Genomic DNA, 16,553 nt, shown 5'->3' with positions numbered 1-16,553 from the left:
CTTTTTGGAATTTGAAGATTAGTTCTGAGACTATAGTTTACCCCCAGAATTACTAGGTGGTTTGCCAAAATAGTTTGATTTAATGTCACTGAAATAATTGTCAGCATTTTGAACTTGACCGGATAGTAGTGAGACTTATACAACTCAACATTACAAGACATGTTTAATTTATGGACTCCACTGTCAAAGTAATAACAGTCTCAAACAGATGGTCCTATGGCTTGCTCATTTAAGACTTTTTTGTTTACAGATTATTCCATAAACAAACCCCCCATATACAATGCATTTATTCTGGTAACAAAAGTGTATCTTATGTCCATGCAGCATAAGAACATACGTTGCTCTAGACTTGAGCAATATTAATGTAAGGAAGTCATCACATATGAATCAGCCCTTATTCTTGCTACACATTATTGTGATAAAGTGTGAACAAATTCTATAGTATTCAGGCACTAGAGATGGCCCTGTTGTGTGTATATAGTTTGTCTCCTTAGTTTCATTGAATGGAACTACTAGTCCCACAGAAATTGATCCATTCTTTAGAATACAAAAAAAAATACAAGCCTCATTAACTAATTCTTGAAACATTTCACTATTGCTCATTCTCTGGAAGAAGCAGGGATAAGTAGCAGTGGAGAGGAGTAGCAGGGAGATGAGAAGTGGGACAGAAAGCACTAGGTGAGCTCTATGTTTTCTTTTGGGAGGGCTTTTCTCAAAGTCAAATCTTTTAACTGTGTGTTTTTGACACCGTTTTTTTTCTTTGTTGCCTTTGTTCTGGCATGTGCTTGCCTAGGCTTCTGAGAGGTGGGGCTTGCTATTAGCTCTATTGCTCATTCTTTGGAAGGAGTGGTACACACCTATTAGCACGCACAGTTCTTTTACTCAATAACAACGTATCTTTTGAAGGAGAGTAGAAGGTACATTGGAGTCTTGACAAGGGGCTTCAGCCATCAGATCTTGTTCTTGAAGTGCAGTAAACGGGGACTTGTCTAAAAAGGTAAGGGGAGCACTTTTTTAGTTGAGAAATTCTTACAGAACTTTTTGAAAGGAGGCCCTGCACTACTTAACTGCTAAATATGGCTGGCGGGGGAGTTGCTGCAGTTACTTGCAACAGCTGTGGGATGTTTGTTTTTTTGTGATGTGTGTAGGATGTATGTAGCCACACATGCAGCAAGTGTAAATTGGTTGTTCTCTTCGAAGAGAAGGCCCTGCAGCTTGAGGTGAAAGTATCTACCCTTCAAGGTATTCAGGAAAAGGAAGATTTCCTCGACAGAGTAGAACAGACAGGTGAGGAACACACTGGGCATCTCTCCAAGGAAGATAGCAGCTCTCTAACACTGGAGGTGGGCAATTTGAGGAATGTGACACAAAGAAATAGAGGTACTAGGGAGCATTCTGTGAGCTAAAACCTACAAAATCGATTTGAAGTTCTCTCCTCAGGGAGGATAAGGAACAGGCACAGGAGCAACAGATTTTGGAGAATGTGCAAGTGGTAGAAGGTTCAGCCCATAGAATACCCCTGCAAAACCTCAGAGGAGAAGTGTAGTCGTGGTTGGGGACTCCCTGCTGAGGGGAACAGAAGCAGCAATTTGAGGGCTGACAAGATGTCGTGAGAGGTATGCTGTCTACCTGGGGCAAAAATTCATGATGTCACTGAGAGGCTGACAAGACTTGTTAGGCCCACTAACAGTTACCCCTTCCTTTTGATCTACACAGGAACAAACGACACAGCAAGAGGTAGCTTTTGGGACATCAGAAGGGATTTTGAGGCCCTGGGAAGGAAGCTGAAGGATCTGGATGTACAAGTTGTCATTTCATCTCGACTCCCAGTTGAAGGACATGGCCCAGGGAGAGAAAGAAGAATAGTGGAGGTGAACAACTGGCTTCGCAAGTGGTGCCACCAGGAATGATTTGGGTTCCTGGACCATGGTCTGTGGTTGCATGAAGAGGGACTGCTGGCAAGGGATGGGTTGTACCTCACGCCTGTAGGAAGGAACATCTTTGCCAGGTGCCGAAGGCTCACAAACCTGATCAGAAGGGCTTTAAACTGAGTTATGTATGGGAGGGAGACAGAATTCAAGCAGACAGGAGTTCATCAAGTGATATTGATGATAGTCCAAATGTTATAGAGAGAGCTGACCAAATAGGTCAAGAAGCCAACAGCGGGAGGGGAAAAACCTTAAAGAAGCAGCCAGAGGAAATGCACCATGGCCTTCGATGTCTCTACACCAATGCACAGAGCATGGGAAATAAACCAGATTAACTCGAACTCTTAACACAGCAAGACAAATATGATATAATAGGTATCACTGATTCCTGGTGGGATGAGTCTCATGATTGGAACATAAGAATCGAAGAGTATCACCTATTTCAGAGAAACAGATTAAATAGGAAAGGAGGAGTAGCGTTATACGTAAAAGATTATTACAATTGTGAGCAGGTCCATGATTTAAATCCAGGTTGACAGCATTTGGGTAAAAATTAAGGGGGAGAGAAACAGATCTGATCTCATTGTGGGGGTCTAATTAAGACACACACACCCCCATGCCAGTCTGGAGAGATGGGTGATGCATTCTTGGAACAGTTGACGAAACTTTCAGAAAGGAAAGAAGTAGTAGTCATGGGAGATTTCAATGATTCTGATATTTGTTGGGAGTCAGACTCTTCCATGACTATCAGTTCCAACAAATTTCTCACTTGCCTTGCAGACAATTTCATGATCCAGAAGGTGGAAGAAGCAACAAGGGGAACAACTATTTTAGATCTGCTCCTAACCAATGATGACCTGACTGGTGGAGTGGAAGTGGTAGGATCCTTAGGTTGGAGTGATCACGTTCTCCTGAAGTTTGTTATACAGTGGAAATGGGATGCTAAGCCTAGTTATACACACATTCTAGATTTTAAGAAGCAGATTTCAGTAAGCTTAGGAATCTACTGGGTCCAATCCCATGGTCAAAAATACTAATACTAAGAGAAGGGAGTGCACGATGACTGGGAATTTCTTAAAAGTGAGATCTTGAGGGCACAATTTGAAACAGTTCCAATGAGGAGGGAAAATGGGAGGTGTCTAAGGAAACCAGGATGGCTGTCTAAAGAACTTTCAACTGAGCTAAGATTTAAAAATGACATGTACAAGAAATGGAAAAGGGGGGAAATCACCAAAGAGGAATTCAAACAAAGAACCAGGATGTGTAGGGAGAAAGCCAGAAAACCTAAAGCTCACAATGAGCTGAGACTTGCCAGAGAGGTTAAAAACAACAAAAAGGGCTTTTTTTGATAATGTCCATGGCAAAAGGAAGAATAAAGATAGGATAGAGTCACTGCATGGAGAAGATGGCAAAATGCTAACAGGGGATGGAGAAAAAGCAGAACTACTTCTTTGCCTCAGTCTTTTCCCAAAAAGGAAACAGTGCTCATCAGGAGAAAATGAAACAGAAGATACAGTAGGAGAAATTCAACCCAGAATAAATAAGGAGTTAGTGCAGGAGCACCTGGGTGCTTTAAACCAATTCAAATCTCCAGGGCCTGATGAACTACATCCCAGGGCATTAAAAGAACTGGCAGAAGTAATCTCAGAACCACTTGCTGTAATCTTTCAGAACTCCTGGAGAACCGGAGAAGTCCCAGTGGACTGGAGGAGGGCTAATGTTATCCCCATCTTCAAAAAGGGGGAAAGGAGGCCCACAACAACTACCACCCAGTCAGCCTGACATCAATACCAGGGAAGATTCTGGAGCAGATCATTAAATAGACCGTCTGCCAGCACTTAGAAGGGAATACTGTGATCGCAAAAAGTCAGCATGGGTTTCTGAAAAACAAGTCTACCAGACTAATCTTATCTTCTTTTTTCTGATAGGGTGACAAGCTTGGTAGATGAAGGGAATGCTGTGGACGTAGCATACCTTGATTTTAGTAAAGCTTTTGACATGGTGCCCCATAATATTCTCGCAAGTAAGCTAGTGAAATGTGGACTAGACAATGCTACTATTAGATGGACTTGCAATTGGTTGACTGACCAAACTCAAGGATGCTCATCTTCATCCAGGAGAGAAGTGACTAGTGTGGTGCCACAGGGTTCTGTCCTGGGCCCAGTGCTATTCAATATTTTTATCAATGACTTGGATGATGGAATAGAAGGCATGCTAATCAAATTTGCAGATGACACCAAAATAGGAGGGGTAGCTAATACCCCAGAGGACCCAGTCAGAATTCAAAATGACCTGGACAGATTAGAGAGCTGGGCCAAAACAAACAAAATGAATTTCAACAGAGATAAATGTAAGATACTACACTTAGGCAGAAAAAATGAAAGCACAGATATAGGATGCATGACACCTGGGCCCTTTCTGCACGGGCCGGAATCACCAGCCCGGTAAAACAACGTTCGGTGTTGGACCCTTCGCACAGGCGGCACTGTGAAACTGATGCAGCGCTGCTCTTCCCTGCCACCAATGATGTATTCAAACCTCGCTTTGGAATACGGTGGCTTCCATCCGGTGCTGAGCGAATGGCACTGGGTGGAAGCCAGCGTATTCCCTGCACCGGCCCCAAATGCCTCCTTACCTCCTCCTGGCTTCCGTCACTCTGTGGAGACCAGGGGACATGCCTCCTGGCCTCTATCCCTGCAGTCGTTGCTCTGGCCATGGGGGCATGTCTCCCAGAAATTTGCCCAAGAATCTTTGTTCTGCATTGAGTTTTCTGCATGGCTGTCAATGGGGGTTGCAGGCTGTGGGTGGCACATTTCTGAAGGCACAGTCTCAAAACTTTCAGGGTCTCATCAGGAGACTGCCCTGATGATACCCCCCAGGTTTTGTGCAGTTTGGTTCACGGGAGCCAAAGTTATAAACCCCCAAAACTGTAGCCCCATCTCCTATTAGCTCCTATTGGAAACAATGGGGGATGGGGCACCCCTTTTGGGAGTCCATAACTTTGGACTTCTTGAACCAAACCTCACCAAACTTGGGGGTAGCATAAGGACAGTCTCCTGGTGATACACTGAAATTTTGGTGCTGATATGTCTAAAAATGCACCCCCTGCAGGCACCAAAGTCCTGGTGCAAAAAAAATTGGTCATGGTGGAGGGGCCGCCCATGGGGGGGGCATCTAACTCAGGTTTTGCCCAGGGCTACAGTTTGCCTACAGGGCTACAAAGACATATCACCTTCCAAGGAGACAATACATGTACAACAAAGGCCTTACGCCTTCAATATAATCATTCCCCTCCCACAGATATGCATACACACTAAGATAAACAGAGATACTCACAAGAGCTTTGCCATCAGCTGCCATGCACAATATTGAGATTGATGGAGAAGCTGGAAAGTAAAATATGTTAAAATAATTACATTTTTAATAACTTAATAAAAGGGTTTTCTAAATGTGTGTATTAAAAACACTCTGTGGATATTTTAATGTTGGGAATATTTTAGAAATATTTTCTGTGAGATCATCTCCTTTCCTCCAGAACAAGATTGCATTGCAATTAATCAGAAAGCCACCTTTTGGGGGCGGATTCTCTGTTAATCTATAAAAAGAAAAATGTTAAAATGTTCTGTAGTTTTACTTCTCAGTGTCTGTTTTTGACAAGTGCAGCATATGCCTCTCTATGGCGTCCATGCTGGACATCTGGAAACTGGTAAATTTACTGAGTTACAGCACTAAACATTATTCCTGTTAATCCTGGGAACTATTTTCCAGAATTAGACTAATATGAGGACAAAGCGCCAAATTCCATGTGATTGATGTGCATTTCAACTTCAAAAAGCAGCTGGGTGGCAAACTGAAACACATCAGAACCAAAATGCTACCGGAAGGCCAATTAACTCTCCCCGGGTGCTGTTTCCCTGATAAGAACCCTCCCAACACCAACACCACAAACACACGCCAGGTTGATTTAAGCCCACAAAGGGGAGAAAGATGGGTACCAATATTCTATCTATTCTAAACTTTGGATTTAGGTTCCCTCTCTTAGCCATTCTTTTCAAAAACTCAAAGAATCTATATATGGCCTGATGGAAAGAAAATGTACCCTTTAAATAAACAGTGGCCAGATGGAAGCTCATAGATCACATCTTGCCCTGCTATAGTTTCCTGAAGATTGCCTCACCTACAGAGTTGATGTTTATGGTACGGGTTTTTTTTGCATATATTATATTTTTACTTCATTGTTTTACTTCTTGTAATCCAGTCTTATTGTGGTGGTGGTGTTGGAAAGTGCTGTTAAGTCACAGCTGACAAGGCAAGCCCATAAGGTTTTCAAGGCAAGTGTCATGGCCAGCCCCCTGCACCCTGCCTCTGGCACCTCCTCTGACAGCAAGGGGACCTTCCTTGGCTTACATAGTGATGCCAGTCTCTCGCACTCCACTCTCAGCCCCTCATCAGACAAGCTGAAGCTGTCTGAAGATGGACAGAAGATAACAGGTAGGTTTGTGGGTGGATGGAAAAGACTGAAAGAGGTAGGGGAAGGTGACAATATGGCATTATCCAGGATAGTGGAAATAGGAGATAGTGTGGTGAGAGAAATAGAAAGGAAAGTGGGGTGCCCCCTGAGAGTCCTCGAGAATTCCCCTCCATGCAACTAGGCTGACACTGCCAACCAGATGCAACTGGGCCACAGTTTTCCTGGGTAGAGGCTGCCAGCAGGAGAGGCGGGTAAACTGTAGATGGGGGGGCGGGGGGGGGGAGAGAGAGAGAGAGAGAGAGAGAGAGAGAAGGAAGCAGGAAGCAGGAAAAGGAGAGGCGCTTGGAATGTTTTTAGGGAAAGGAAAAATAAAATATATACCCCCACACACAAACCCTTGTGCATTCTTCCTTGTGCTGTTCTAAATTAAATATTTTATTGTACTGGAAATAAGTAGTCGTTGCAAAGAAAAAGCAACAAATGAGAGGTGAAGTGATGCTTAGCCCTTTCTTCATATATTGATTATCTTCTGCAAATGCTCCCATGGGCATTTTTAATAATTTTTCTTAGGCTCTGAATTTCATTAATGGCTGAAAAAAGTTGTTCTCGATGTCAAATCAGTTACATTGCAGGTTATATGTCTCCAGCATAAGGATGAACATGGGAAGATACAGTTTGTGAAAATGGAAAGCAAGGGTTGACTGTAATCATTACTGTCTAAAAATCTGATAGCCACAGTAGGAATTTATTTATACTGTGCTCTTCTGGGACAAACAAAGATAAACAAGGCCCTCTCTCAGACAAAGGAAATGAAACTCCATAACCCTGTCTCTGACACTGATCTTCTCACTATTCAGGGAAGTGGAGAGCCCGCCACAGCAAATTTGCAAAACAAAACACTAGTGAAACACTACACAACTGCAAAACAAATGTCACAACAAAGAGCGAGTGTGGTGTAGTGGTCTAGAGTGTCAGACTAGGATCTGGGAGACCCAGGTCTGGTTCCCCTGTCAGTTACTCTGTCATGAAAGCTCACTGGGTAACCTTTGGGTAGTCACTTTCTCTCAGCCTATCTCACAGGCTTGGTGTGAGGGTGAAAGGGAGAAAGGGAGATTGATGGTGTCAGTTCTTTCCACTGGAGAAAAAAGTGGGGTATAAAGAGTTAAATGAATAAATAGAAGCCAATTGTCACTCTTTTCAACCTAATGTCCTTTCACAAAGAACACTGCTGATGCCAAAAAAAGATCAGTAATCTTTTATGAAATGTTGCATGTACCAACCTAATAATCCCACAAGATTCCAGCCACACTCCCCAGCATTGAGTTTAATAAGGCAGCTGCTCAGAAGTTGTTCTGACTTGACACACAGCAAGAGAGCAAATAGTCAAGATTTTAAGAAGCAGAAGATGAAAACAAAAGCTTTCCAATTGATATTTATGTAATTATAAAGAAAGATTTGATTGTCAGATCCTCCACAAGACATTGGGTCAATATGACCTGCTGGGTACTGACCTGCTGGGGCCATTTTAAAACTTCTGACACATTCCTTTTCACAGAATAATCATGCTGTTGTAGCAAATAGCAGACAATACGCATATAATAATTTGTCACAATAACAATAACAATGGCATGGTCCTTCTCCAGCTGATTTTAAAGAAAACTATTGCCTTTTCCATACACACATCTTACCAACGATTTTCTTGTGTCTGGGAAATGCTTTCTGTGAAATCATTCCAAATACCTCTATTCCCCCTCCCATCACAACTTCCATCGTTTTCCCCTTGTCTCTTCAGTTGCATTTATTCTACCTGCTACTGAGCGATAGTATTCCTAATGGTAGTGGGTCGTCATCCATGATGCAGAATAAGAACTGTGCCCTTTTTCTTATGGGCAGGTGCTCTCCTGTTGCTGCACAGTTAAATTAAGGAGCAGTAATTCAAAAAATGTCTCAGCTTTCATTTCTACCATTGAGAACTACCCACACAAAACAGAACCACCACCACCCAAAAAAACCCACCTACTGGAGTAGGTGCCATTTTCTAAAGAAACAGAAATGTGTACGTTACATAGGGTTGCCATCTCTGGTTTAGGAAATTCCTGGAGATTTGAGGGGTGCAGCCTAGGGAGGGGAGGACCTCAGCAGAATATAATGCCATAGTCCACCTTCCAAAACTGCCATTTCTCCAGAGGAACTGTTCTCTATAAACTGAAGATCAGTTGTAATTCCAGGAGATTGCCAGGGATCCCTTACAGCATTCTAACCTAGATGTTACCAGAGTGAATGGCAAGGCCCTCCCTGAACGGGGGAGGCACCAATGAGAGAAAGAAGGTGCTTTATCTCACCAGGGCCAGTTGTTCTTTAAAACAAGAGCCATCCCAGGCTGTTAGCTTGATCCTTACAAATACTACAACCCCATCCAGAACAGGCTTCTTTATCAAAGCATATTTTACAGTTTATTGTCGAAGGCTTTCACGGCCAGATTCAACTGGTTGTGGTGGGTTTTCCGGGCTGCGTGGCCGTGGTCTGGTGGATCTTGTTCCTAAAGTTTTGCCTGCATCTGTGACTGGCATCTTCAGAGGTGTATCACAGAGGGAAGTCTGTTACACACTAACAGACTTCCCTCTGTGATACACCTCTGAAGATGCCAGCCACAGTTGCAGGCAAAACATTAGGAACAAGATCTACCAGACCACGGCCACGCAGCCTGGAAAACCCACCACAACCATCTTTTGCAATATTCAAACACATGAGAAAAATGCAGCACAATAAAACATTCACAACAACAAAATCAGTGATTTGTATTGCAATAAGACCAAAACAAAATTTAAAAAATAACCTTTTTTTTGCTGCCTTTATAAATAATATTTATGGAAATAAATAATATTTATGGAAACAGGCAAAAAAAGACAAGATGGATAGATCCCCACAAAGCACAGGCGTAGTCAATGTAAATACACATGCCTATAAAAAGATTAAACTCTTTGAATCAAATTATGTTATTCTTAATTGCATTAAGCCAACAAACTTAACAATAGACCTTGCATTAAGCCAACAAATTTAACAATTTAGTTTCTAACAACAATTAGAAACTAAAAATAAAGAGAGATGGTTCTAAAAGTAACTACAACTATGAAAAAAAAGCTGAAAAGGGATCCTATGAAAGAAAATTTCAGTGCTGTTTGGAAGTTATATCCGAAATGTAAACAGCAAGATAGGAAACACCTTTATCATCATGCAAATTATAAGGAACATCAAAAGTGAACTAGAAAGCAAGGAAATAGGATACCAAAACAACATCCCTAAGTGGGTCGTAGGCATGAAAAGTGCCTTTGGGATTATAGTTGAGAAAGTAGTTATTAATCATATGTGGAATAGTCAGCTTCTGACTTTTGCAGAGAGGAAAGTGGATAGCAGTTCTCAAGACAATAACCTGTTATTATGCATAATGTATTGTGCTTACTGTTACTATTTATTGAACATTGCCTGCTACCTTTTTGATGCCATCGTCATTACTTCATTAAACCAGCCTTGTCAATTTCACTGGGCTCACTGCTCCAGTGATAGACTCTGGGGGAGTGGGGAGGAGATCATTTCAGACTGTACTGAAATGGTGGCCTGAAGAGTAGGAGCAACCGGTGTGTTGTAGACAGGGAAGAACAGGGAGGAATGAGGAAAGCTGAGGAAAGCTAAATGCATGGTATCTCCTTCGCTTTTACTAGAGAAAAGGTCATACTTTTGGTGACTGCCGACAAGGGGAAAACATGTGTGTAACCAAGAATCAAACCCAAAGGGAATGTACACTCAAGCCAAAGGTGACCACATGTGTGTAGATGGTCTTGGACTGCCAAAAAAATCAAATACTCGGGTTCTATTTCAAATCAAGCCTCAACTCCCCCTAGCCTAGAAACTAAAATGACTAAACTGAGCCTATCATAGTTTGGTCAAATTATAAGAAGATAAGACTTACTGGAAAAGAAAATAATGCCAGGAACATCTGAAGGTGGTAGGGAAAAAGAAAGCCTCAACATGAGATGAACTGACTTATTCATCAGTTTGCAAAACCTGAGCAAGGCTATTAACCATAAGATATTTTGGAGGACATTCACTGATAAGGTCACCATGAGTGGGAAGTGACTTGACAGCACTCAACACACATGCAGAAAGTTATGAGATATGTTTTGGGGTTGGGGCATGGAGGAAGTGTTAAAGATGCAAAAAAAAAAAGAGAAAAGACACAGACACAGACATCACGGATGTGCTGTGAGGATGCTGCAGAAGTCCCCAGTGGCATACCGCTAATGGGGACATGGGTTATCTCATGTCCCTGGGTACAAGCCGTTTCGTCATGAGGGGGGTGGCAGAAGCCAGCCTGCAGGGAGGCCAGGATGCCGTGGTGGGCGGCCCAGGCAGGCGCCATGGCTGCACACTGCTGAGTCCCGCCCTCCCTCGGCCTTCCTGCTTGCTCCCGTAAATGGGGTGTGGGGAGCCAGGAGGGGGTGCGGGGAGGCGGTCATGCCCCCAGGCGCCATTTCAGCCCAGTACTCCACTGGAAGTTCCTCTCCACTGCGCAGCTCTCTCTGCAGCATATGTATTCACAATGGTGGTGGGGAGGAAATAACTGAAAAAAGTGCCTTCCCATTTTCAGTTCATTTCTAATAACAGCAAGATAAAAAGAAGGTTTAAAACAATTAAATTCTTCAAAAAGTACAGCCTTTTTGCTTTAACAGCATTAACAGCAATTGCATATACTTCATCTTTAAATACATCTTTACTTTTCAGGACACATCCAGATCTAGTTTTCCTCTTGTTTTTTAATATGATCAAATTGTTGATATTATTTGTCTGATATATCTCTTGGGATGAATATTTCAGCTCAGTGAGCCCTCATGTGGCAAGCGGTGGTACTTATCACTGTAGGAACCTTCATCTTCAAAATGGATAATAATGCTGAATTAAAAGACCAGCTGATTTATTGTAGTGTGTAAAGAGAGGTTAAAGTACATCAGTACAGACCAGTGCAGAGTTCTTGTTAAGCAAAGGCCTGAAGTAGTACCTCCCATCTTCTGCTTTGTGTCCCCTCCCCAAGAGAGATAGAAGCGGTAAGAAATTTAAATTATTCTCATCCCTGGACATCATCTTTGGAAAGAAGTTTAATCAGATACATCAAATGACATGCTTTGAACAACTCAAGTCTCACTATACTAACACATACAATTGGAAGAATCTATACCACATGGAATTGGTTGCATAGTATCTTTACCAAGTCAAAGATCTAAAATGAAAATCTGGCTTATATTTTCTGAAATTCGTTGGAATTTATAGGTGCAGCTGAAATTCACAACTGTATTTCCAGGGATTTAATTCCATAGCAGATAGAAACATATAATACTTGCTCCAGATTTCTTTTGCTATAGCTTTTCTACATTAGCTCAGAGAGAATTCTTCAGAGAGTAGGAGGTAGTATTGCTCACATTATGCATATTTATTTTTGTGTTATGCCACGTCTTGGTCAAACTTACTGTTATTAAGTTTATACATATAAATAAAACAAAAAGAAGTAGGAATCCTGGGTTTCCTACTATGCATGTAGATTTATGCCTAATAAAGGTTTACTGTTACTGTTACTATGCACGTAGCATGTTCCAAAGCTGTATGAGCATTTTTAAAAAAATGTATTTCCCTCTTTATTCAAAGTGGTAACTGCACATATGAAAAACATCTCAAGTAGTATATACTCACACTAGTGGACTCTTGGTACACATAGTTATATTGTCTGAGAAAGATTGTTGTATACTATTGTGAATACCCCTTTGGATAGTTCTCATGTCACGTTATACATTCCTCTCCCCTACAGTGCCTGAAGCAGTTAAAGGGAAGTGTAACTAATTACTAAGGTGTTTCTCCAAACTATATCCAAAACCAGTCATTCCTTGAGATCTCCTCTCTTCACCAGAAATGGGAAAATGTCATAATGACTACAGGATATTAACTTAGAGGAGGTGTCACAAGCAGTGCTGAGTAAGTGCTGGAACTGTCATGCAACCACTTTCCACACAATACTTCAAATTACAGTAGCCCAACTAACTGGGGAAAAGACTGCATTCTGCTGTTTGAGTGCTGGGATAATGCATTCTTCTTGAAACAGAATGTTCCCTTGAATGACAGTGTTGGCCTGTCATGCAATAAATGAACAACCCTTGTTGCAATATAAACTCATAACCTGGAATAGCCTGTCCAAATATACAAAAATGGGGGGTGGGGGGACTAGAACTATGAATTACATAAAAATTGTCAGGAATGGTGGAAGTGAAAGCATTCAACATAAAGCAAGCAAAGAAACCTTACTGCTTCCCAAATTACGCAGCAGAAATTTCCTGTGGGCTGTTTCCACACAGGTTATTTGACCCAGAGTTCAGTGCGCTTTATTTATGTAATTTTAATGTATTTATATCAGGCAGAGGCATATCTAGGGACAATAGTTTTGAAGAACTTCACACTCCAGGTTCTTATAACAGTCTCAACAGGGCATTTATTTGGAATCCTAAAATCCCCCAGAAAATTTTGGAATCCAAAAGGATCCACAATCTGTTTCAAGTGGCCCACTTTTTCATGGATGTCTTTCAAAGGCTCATTGTAAAAGATTAAGTCCAAGGTATGAACTCTTTCATGGGTTGGATCCAGTGGTGGGATTCAGCTGGTTCGCACCACTTCGGCACAACCGGTTGTTAAAATGGTGCTTGTAAACAACCAGTTGTTAAATTATTTGAATCCCACTACTGGAACTAGTTGTTAAATTAGTTGAATCCCACCACTGATTGGATTCATCATAATTAGGGAAAGGTCCAGATCAGCCAAAAAAGTTATAATCTTGGACTAGCCCAGGCAAGAAGCATTCAGCCTGAACATTGAAGTCATCCAGACTGACCAGTCTAGGTATTTCTGGCACATTCGTGCTGTTGAGAAGCAAGTTTTCCCTTGCTTTCCCACACCACAATTGTCTTTTGGTTTTTCTTCACTCCTTCCCAAACTTCCTATGCTCTGAAGTTTTAGGAAAGAATGCAGCAAAGTTTGGCTGCCACATGGATAGGAAAGTTTGTATTTTCCCAACATACATTTTCCCTGCTCCTGTTCCCACTACAGCCATTTCTTCTCCATGCCACCAGAGTTGTTTGTTAAAATCAGCAATGGAATATTATTAGCATTAAAACAATTTGTGTATCAGGTTCTCTGAAGTGCCTATTTAAACACACACACACACAGTATTTCTAACCCCTTTTTCCAGAGATAAGGGGAAAGGAATATCTCTGTGAGATATTCTACTTTTTAAAATAAATATAGTATTGTGATATTCAGTTGCCATTTTAAAAATGAAACCATGAAAATCCTGGTTGTGTAGAAAAAATTGACAATGTGGAGGCCCCATTGCTACTGTGTTGTAGTAGCAGCTGTAGCAGTTATGGAGAAACCACACAAGCCTGTTTCCATGTGTGAAAAGCATGTGTTCTTCCTGGCTCGCTAAATACTGTACTATGTTCCTTTGATCAGCAACTGACTTACAAGTATCTATCCCAATAAAACATTAGATTTTTTTTTTGCACTGGTTGTGTCACACTACTTTGAAAGAGGAGCAAATTTTTCCAGTAAAAATATAGCAAGACAAAGAAGTGTTTCAGAACAGACACCCAACTTAAATTTTGCCTTTTTATTATAACCAATATAACTAGACAAGGTAGTCTAATCTCCCTTGCAATTCTCCATGTTTGTGCTCTGTCTGCTCTGTATAACTGGTCTAGACATAAAACAAAATTATATATATATATATATATATATGCAGTTCAGGGTTAGAACTAATTGGAAGTAAGACCTTAGCTCTATACGTGTGTGTATATGTGTAGGTGGGTGGCACGTTCTCTTTCGGAATATGCTTGTTTGCTTCTACCCTGCTCATACATTTACAAATAAAGCAGTGGTGGGATCCAAAAATTTTAGTAACAGGTTCCCATGGTGGTGGGATTCAAACAGTGGTGTAGTGCAAATAGGGCTGGGCAGGGCACGACCAGAGTGGCCGGGCATTCCAGGGGTGGGGCATTAATAATTTCTCTGTTACTGTAAAAAACTCTTACTGTAAAAAAAAAGTTCTTAATTTCCAGCTGCTATCTTTCTGTCCATAATTTAAACTCATTATAGCAAGTCCTATCGTCTACTGCCAACAGAAACAACTACTTTTCTTCTAATTGACTGCCTGTCAAATACTTAATACTTTCAAATACTTAATTTTGTTTCTAGAAATCAAAGAGAAGGGATACTTTCCTTAAACAAGGAACTTTTACCATATTTCTAAAACATGTTTTTAAAACAGCTCTTCCAACAGGAGGAGAATTATCCCGTTTTCTACCTTGCATCGAACCAACCAAGCTTCATAGGAAACAACAGGACTTTATGATTTTTGGACCTAATGGAATTTCTAATGGAAAAGCAGACCCAATTAGTAACCCCCTCTCGGCACACACAAATAATTAGCAACCCACTCTCGGGAACTGGTGAGAACCTGCTGGATCCCACCTCTGAAATAAAGCCAATATTACAAACTCTAAAATAAAAGAAGGCCGTTTCCGCACGGGCAAAATATGACGTCGTCGCAACGGAAAAAGAAGCGTCAGAGCGAGAGCGTTCGCACGCGCTTAGCGGCTGGCGCAGTCTTGATGGCGCCCGTCAGCGAAAGCAGCTAAACCGGCCTTGAAGGCGGTGTATGCTGAAAGCAGCTTAAAACCACTCTTTTTCCCCATGCTTGGCAGCTTGTCGACCTTAGCCGCTTTTCGTGCGAACACCAGCCATGCCCGGGCTATGCCGTCACAAAATGGCGTCCCGGGCCTGCACGGCAAAGTCTTGCGCATGGCGCTATAACGGTCGCGAGCCGCCGCTTCCATAGCGCTTCGTCGCGAACCGTCACATTTCTGCGGGGCTGCGGACGCCCGCAGCTCCGCCTGTCTGTGTGAACGCTTTTTTTGGGATGCGTCGCAATTTGCGACGTCATCGCGTCGCTGCTTTTGGCCGTGCGGAAACGGCCGAAAACAGACTTGGAAACACTACCCCTGGAACTTCCTTCTACATGGGGAGGTCATCATCCCAACAAAACATCCACTCAATGTTGCTGCAAAAAAACCCCATACCGACAAAGGTGGATGGTCAGCCACTGGGGTGCACAGTAAGTGCATCTGTGAAAATACAGGGTTCACAAACAATTTAGATGCAAAAGCAGCATGTCCTTTTTCTGTATCCACTTGGACTGCAATCGACTGCAGTGTTTAAGAAAATTGTTCTGAACATCAGCCATTACAATCTTTAACTGTGCCACTGTCAAACACCCAACATTACATGCATTCAGTTTCAGCTAAATTACCTGGAGCTTCATACTTTGCTTTCTGATTTAGAATTAAATAATGGGTGGTTTTAAAAAAACACAGAAACAGACATAACCTCGCCAAAATTAAGTATTTTTTTCCTTCTACTGATTACAACAGGAATGCTACAGGCTTAAATCTCTCCCCTTGAAAACAGTGGAACTTAGAAGTGGCTGGACTGTGCATTTTGTTGAAATCATTCATCTGTGCTGGGTAACCAAAGGAAAATGGGAAGGGGGACGTTCTACAGATCATTGCAAAACAGAAGCCGAACTGTATAGACACTTCATATGCATATGCCACACTGTAGCTTCTAGACAGCTGAATCTCAAGAAAAAGTAAACAATGAAATAAGTGTTAAAGGTAATATTGTAAAAAGGTCAAATTACACATACCCAGAAGCCAGGAGTTCAAATGCTGCCACCTTCTTTACCCTAGCAAAAGGCAACAGGAAATCCTTCTTACTCAAATTAGTTGCAATGACAAATTACCCAAGAGGAAACGGGTGGAAAAGTCATGAGTAGGCAAACGAAAGGAGTAAGCTGGTTGGCATAACAACAACCCAGAACAAGTCTAATCAACAGCTTCCAAATTAAGACCGAAGGAGAGCCTGGAGTCAAGTGTTCAGTCAAGATTTGACAAAAGTCACTAGTTAACATAATCTACCCATAACCCAAGTATATTCAAACAATCATCATTTGTGACACTAACACACACAATTGCACATATACAATTTGTAAGCAAGAACATGTA

General features: G+C 41.8%; 1 protein-coding gene across 2 annotated transcripts in view; it reads right to left on the bottom strand.

Annotated features, from left to right (window-relative positions):
- Nucleotides 1–16,210, bottom strand: part of IPCEF1 (interaction protein for cytohesin exchange factors 1) — a 49,564-nt gene extending 33,354 nt beyond the window's left edge. Inside the window, exon 1 of one of the 2 annotated variants that reach the window (XM_048488495.1) lies at nt 16,196–16,210. Coding sequence is in view for 1 of the 2 variants with exons in the window: in XM_048488478.1 (XP_048344435.1) it covers nt 5,265–5,288 (24 nt within the window). In the remaining variant the exon portion in view is untranslated. Of the gene's footprint in view, nt 1–5,264; nt 5,360–16,195 lie in introns of those variants that run through there. The other variant, XM_048488478.1, reaches the window with a different exon arrangement.
- Between the last annotated feature and the right edge of the window lie 343 nt (nt 16,211–16,553).

Source organism: Sphaerodactylus townsendi, linkage group LG01, assembly GCF_021028975.2.
Source record: "Sphaerodactylus townsendi isolate TG3544 linkage group LG01, MPM_Stown_v2.3, whole genome shotgun sequence".
In the NCBI taxonomy this organism is placed as follows: domain Eukaryota; kingdom Metazoa; phylum Chordata; class Lepidosauria; order Squamata; family Sphaerodactylidae; genus Sphaerodactylus; species Sphaerodactylus townsendi.
This window is presented reverse-complemented; position numbering and strand designations above follow the sequence as displayed.